Source organism: Miniopterus natalensis, chromosome 2 (assembly GCF_054644295.1).
Source record: "Miniopterus natalensis isolate mMinNat1 chromosome 2, mMinNat1.hap1, whole genome shotgun sequence".
Lineage (NCBI taxonomy): Eukaryota > Metazoa > Chordata > Mammalia > Chiroptera > Miniopteridae > Miniopterus > Miniopterus natalensis.
This window is the reverse complement of record NC_142082.1, coordinates 140,187,622-140,193,621: the sequence shown is the minus strand read 5'-3', so window position 1 is coordinate 140,193,621 and position 6,000 is coordinate 140,187,622. Positions and strand designations below refer to the sequence as shown.

At 43.2% G+C, this 6,000-nt stretch overlaps 1 protein-coding gene across 4 annotated transcripts in view; it reads left to right on the top strand.

The window, feature by feature from the left end:
* The first annotated feature begins 2,608 nt into the window (after positions 1 to 2,608).
* Positions 2,609 to 6,000, top strand: part of EIF4B (eukaryotic translation initiation factor 4B) — a 30,695-nt gene continuing 27,303 nt past the window's right edge. For all 4 annotated transcript variants that reach the window (XM_016201325.2, XM_016201324.2, XM_087814658.1 and 1 more), the window contains exon 1: positions 2,609 to 2,695. In XM_016201325.2, coding sequence (XP_016056811.1) covers positions 2,683 to 2,695 — 13 coding nt within the window. In that variant the 5' untranslated portion in view covers positions 2,609 to 2,682. The remainder of the gene's footprint in view (positions 2,696 to 6,000) is intronic.

Here is a 6,000-nt window from a genome sequence, read left to right as displayed (position 1 = left end):
CTCCCGTATGCCCCCACTGGGGATTGAGCCAGCAACCCAGACATGTGCCCTGCTGGGGAAGCGAACCTTGACCTGGTTGATAGGTCCATGCTCAACCACTGAGCCATGCGGGCCGGGCTATTATTATTTTTAATCCTCACCTGAGGATATGTTCTTTAATTAGAGAGAAAAAGAAAAACATTAATGTGGGAGAGAAACATTGATCAGTTGCCTTCCCTATGCACCCAGACTGGGGATAGAACCCAAAACCTAGGTATGTGAACTGACCAGGAATCAAACCCGAAACCTTTGGTGTACGGGATTATGCTCCAACCAACTGAGCCACCCAGCCAGGGCCTGAGTCATTATTTTAAAACAGTATTAATAATACTAACCTTAGAGACCCAGTGAGAACTACGCAAACTAGGTTTTTAAATGCCTTTATTATCATGAAATATATAGGTGCTTAGTAATTGAAAGTCTCTCCCTAACCTGTATGTCCCTATATTATTTGACTTTCCTCATAACTTTCTGAAATCTACTGTCCCCAATGGTAATTGGGTCGATGCTTTTTTTCCTTAATTCTCAGATATCATTCCATTGTAATGATCCAAACCAGAATAAAATCTCAGGCTCACTCCAGTCCTACTAAATTGAAATATGGCTTTTAACAAATTCTCCAGGTGATTTGTAAGCACATTAAAATGTGGGAAGCACTGAACTGGTAGCTACCTCAAACTTAATATGGCCAAAACAGAGCCCATGCACCCTCTCCAAACCTGCTCTACCCCAGGCTTTGCCATCTAAGTAAATGGCATCACCCACGTGTTCATGCCGAAAACTTGGGAGTCCTCTTTGATAGCTCCCTCTGCTGTGCCCTCCATATCTAAGCAATTACCATGTCTACTTCCAAAACATTTTTGCATCTATCCCTTTCCACCTCTACACTCACATCTGGACCACCATCTTCTCTCACCAGGATTATAGCAGCTGGGGCTGACTTATCCAGTAGGACAGCAGGCACAGTGCCTAGGCCCCCACCATGCTTTTAGGAGACGTCAAAAAATATTTTATTTTTAAGTTATGAGAAAAAAACAAACATTCAGGTTAAAGAAAATGTTTTCATGTATACTGTTAATATATTTGTTTTTCTACCAACAATCATAAAATATAATATTTTTAATATTGTTTTTATGGAGAAAGGGGTCTATGAAGGCAAAAGTGCCTAGAGTCTAGGAAAAGTCAAAATGGGGCTCTGGCAGCAACAACCTTTTAACTAACTGGTCTTTCTCTTCCATTACTGCATCTGTATAACCCACTCTCCATTCAACAGCCTGAATAATCTTGTGGTTTGTGGTTGTTTTTTGCATTAAAGTATAACTTCTGTAAGTAAACTGCACAGATCTTAAGTGTACTATGTGATGAATTTTTACATAAACATACAGTCATAACCACCAACCATAACCAGATACCCTTCTCAAAAAAGTCATGACATTCCCTTATATAAAATCCTTCCATGCTTTCCCAACCCATTTGGAATAAAATCGAACTCCTAAACCTGGTTTACAAAACCACAGGTGATCCAAACCCTACCTATTTCTCAAAGTTTATCTTGTACCCCTCCCCTACCATACTCCAGCTACCAGCCTTTAAATTCTTCAACTTCCCAAAATGTTCCTGCCTTGGAGTTTTGACCTAGCTGCGCATCCTCAGCCTTCTCCTAAAGCTCCTCCTAAAGGTGTTCACAGGGCTGGTTATTTGTAATTCGGACCTCAGTTTAAACGTCACTTCCTCGGAGGCTTGCCTTCCCTGACAAGGCAAACTAAAGTTGCATCCAGTCACCTTTTATCAAAATCACCTTAATTACCTAAGTAGTTATCTTCACCTCACTGGACTATAACCTTCTTTGGTGCGCGTTTTGTTATCTCTTGTACTCAAAAAAGTCATTAAGTGTCTGACACATGGTAGATACTCAGCGAAATTTTTCACTGAATGAAACGCTAATATGACAAATAATATACGATACAATGTAGCATTCGCTGGAGAAGCATGGATAGCACTCGTCTGTGAAATAATGGGGCTTGAGTTTGAGTGTGACTGAACCTAGCTGGTAAAATGAAGGATTAAATGAGGTCAAAGCCCCTGGCAATTGTGTTCTATATCTTTTACTTTCTTATTCCTTCTAAACATGCCCAATTAAGACCATCCTTACCCAGGATCATGGGCTTGTTTTGCTTCAACAAAAATAAATTTAAAAACTCAGAATCTTCGCTTTCAGAAAATCAATTGCGGTACACCCATTCTGGGTTCCAGCTCGCTGCCATTCGGTCTCACAGACACGACCCTACCACCTCGGCCCCGCCCCTTCCGCTTACCCCACCGACAGGAAGTCCGCGGATCAGGAGGTCCCGCCCCCGGCTCACACCCTGCCCCTGGTCGGCACGTAATCCTTCGTAAAGCGTTACGGGGTTCGCGACAGCCCAGGCCCCACCCCTCAGGCCACATGTCGCGCAGGTCTTCCAGTAGGACGCAGCGCCACCTCCTCGCGCTGCTTTACGAACCTAGAGCAGCGACGCCCCGCCTCCTGTCTCACTCTTCACCTCCCCGCCCCCTCCCAGTTTCGAGTCTCCTAGCCCGGCGCTCCCGCTATAATCACGTGATCGCCTCATCCGGGTCCTTTGCGTTCTCTCTCCCTCTCTCAACATGGCGGCCTCAGGTGAGTGAGCGGCCGAGTGCGTCCAAGGACCGGGCTCCCGAGCCACACTCCGAGCCTGATCTCCCGATTCCCTGGAGTCGGGGAATGGGCGGCACTGCTTCCCTTCGGATTTGGGGGCTGCGGCAGGCTGGCGACTTGGCCCTGTTATGTTATCGCCTCGGGATATTTGGGGGGAGGGGAAGGACACCCTCCCCCTCACACCCTTTTCACCCCATCTGCGCGAGGTTGGAGCGGGGAGTAATGATGGACTCTGGCTTGAGTTGGAATGAAGAGGAGGCACAGAAAGATCTGCGGGAGGCCGGAGGCCTTCTCATAGACGCGAAGCAGCGTGAAGGCGTGGAGGAAAGAAGGCGGTTAGCGCGCGGACCGGTGCACACTAGACTAGGTCTCCCAGGCGCGAGGCCGTTGCGGACGGGGGTGGGGGCAGGGGAATGAAGGGGGGGGCAGTTAGAACGCGAGCGCGAGTCGCTAGAGGAGCGGGGGGAATGGCAGTGGTGCGCGTGCGCGGTCGGAGAGCCGAGGGTAGTGGAGACGGGCGCGCCTTAAAAGCACGCGCGAGAGCGTAGACGGCGAGGTTTCACGCGTCTGTGTTTTCGTTTATGTCCTTCCACTTTCTGTTCTTCCCCTTTGAGAGTGTGGCCTGGCCTGTATATCGCAAGGGTACGCGTTAGGTTTGGAGGTTGAAGTTATTAGTGTTAGGTAGGAGTGGGAAACCCACTGTGGTGCTCCACGTGTTGGAGAAGAGGAAGCAAGGGTGGAGACCTAGATTTCTTCTAATTCAACACATTTTTACTGAGCGCAAACTACGCTAGACACGGTTCATGGTGTTGGAGATAAAATGGTGAACAAGATCAGATCCCTTGACAGCTTGCTTCCATTTTGGTTGAATTTTTATAGCTTCAATGGTGGGATTGAGCTCTTTTAAAAAAAAGTTTCTAAGCTAATTGCACAACTAGTAGGAGGTGATTTTTAAATTAATACTAGTTGCTGGAGTTGCTTTCTGTATATAGACTTCTTGCGGGGAGGGAAGAAGTCATGCAAGTCTCTGCATTTCTAATGAACTTAGCAGTGAGCTATGCAACATTTTGTAGCATTAATTTTAGTTTTGGGCCTATACAGTGGGCATTCCAAATCTGAGGATTCAACCCACGGGGATGGAAAATATTGTAGGGGGAGATGTTGTCTTGTTGCTGACTTGTGCTATGTAGTTAGCCTATGATAATTTTATCTGTACTGAACATGTATAGAGTTTTTACATTATTCCCTAAACAGTACAGTGTAATAACTACTTACATAGCATATACATTGTAGTAGGTATTGTAAGTAATCTAGAAATAATTTAAAGGATGTGTGAGGATGTGTGAAGGTTATGTGCAAATACTGTGCCATTCAATATACTATGTAAAGGACTTGAGCATATGAGGATTTTGATATCCACAGAGGTCTGGAACCTACCCCCTACAGTACCAAGGATCGACTAGTTCCTTTTCCCTGGCACCAGCTTGCATTATACAAAACATTTATTGAACCCCTGCTATCTCTGGACACTTGTTTATCACCGAGAACCTATCATCTCTGTTGTTATTACATAGGAGACTAAGGATTGTGTATGTCTTTGGAAAATGTTGAGGGAATTGAGGTGCATTTGAACATCATACCTTTTCATTGATGTAGCACTAGTCAATTAACCAAGAACTTTTATGTCTCTTGTCTTATTTGATGCGCTGAGATAAATGTAGCCAGATGGTGGTATCTCCCAGCTGAAGAAGATGAAATTATTTGTTCAAGGTCACACTGTATGCAGGTGGCAGAGCAAAGTCGAAATCTTTGAGACTCCTGACTCTTCTCCATTATCAACTTGGAAATAACAAGGTTGGCTTCCATGTCATAAGTTTGGGGTGCTGCCCAAAAGCTTCATGTGAAGCAAAGTGCTTATTCAGCCTGGATTTGCCATCACGAGGGCTTAGTGTCATAGTTAGTGAAAAAGTTATACTCCCTTTCTTGGTAACTTTTATGGAATTTTTAGAAGTGGAAGACATGTTAATAATTTGTGTCATTCATTTTACAGAGCTGAGTGAAAACGGGACTGGTTTACGGGATTTGCTTAGTGATGCCTCCTTCTGTTCCATATTTACTGTACCTCCTTGGAAGCCCTCATCTCCTTTAATTCCATAAGTCTTTCCAGATTGTATACTATGTGTAAGGGACACTATGCTAGTATCTGACAGTCTGCCCTTGAATTTGGGATTTGTCAAATTTCCCCGCTTTGAATCTTTTCCAATCAATCACATTGACTTTGTTGAGTGACCAGTGTTCCCAGATATTGGTCTCTCAACCACTATGGATGTAGTGATAAAACTATAAAATTTTCAGAAGTGTAATTTCAATATACTTCACCTTATGAAAATTCAAGTACAAATACAGAGAGTAGTGTCAAAGTAAAAGTGTTTTTAAGTAATGTCATTTAAATATATACTTTTAAACAGCTTTGACATATAATTTACATCCCATATACGTATGGTTTGCGATAGAATACCCTACTACTTGGTATTGGTCTCAAAACATCCTAGAATGTATTCTCTCTCTTCATGGTAGTGTGGGGAAGAATGAACTTCAGGTGGTTTTGTTTGTTTGTTTTTTAACCAAGCACTTATTTGTAATTAAGTATGTGAATGTACATTTGAAAATGGACACACCAAAGTCAGTTTCTTAGATTTGTGATAGATATTGCTATGGCCCTAATGGTAGGAAAATGCCCAAAGCAAGAAGTTTTTCTTGAATTTTTATTGCTCCTCTCTTACAGAGATGCTCCAAGTACTTTGTGTATTGGTTAGCATGATGTGTATTAGGTGCTTGTTTTTTATTTTTTAATGTAAATTATCATTGAGTGTCTGGGAGGTGAGGAAAAGGCAGTGGACATTTTCCTTAGAACGTTTCAAGATGAAATTGGGCAGAGAAGGGGGTCATATATAACTGAACACGGGTTGAAGGTGGTGGAGCTTATTAGTCCTGACTTAGTCTTTATTCTCTACTACGCTGAACTATAATGCAGTAAAGGTGAGGCCTCTCAACATCATGATACTGCATTGTATGAAACCTCTTTTAATGTCTGGGCTCTAAACAACAGTATAATTACTCTAGTTCTAGGCACTCTTGTATTTGGTTGCATTGATTGCGTTTATACAATACTTTTTCTTTAAGGAAACATTTGCTAACCATTAATAAGTTTTAATTCTGGAGGATTTGGCAGGATTCACTTCCTAAAAGAAACACCTTATCCATTAGCAGTTATTTATCCTCACCCC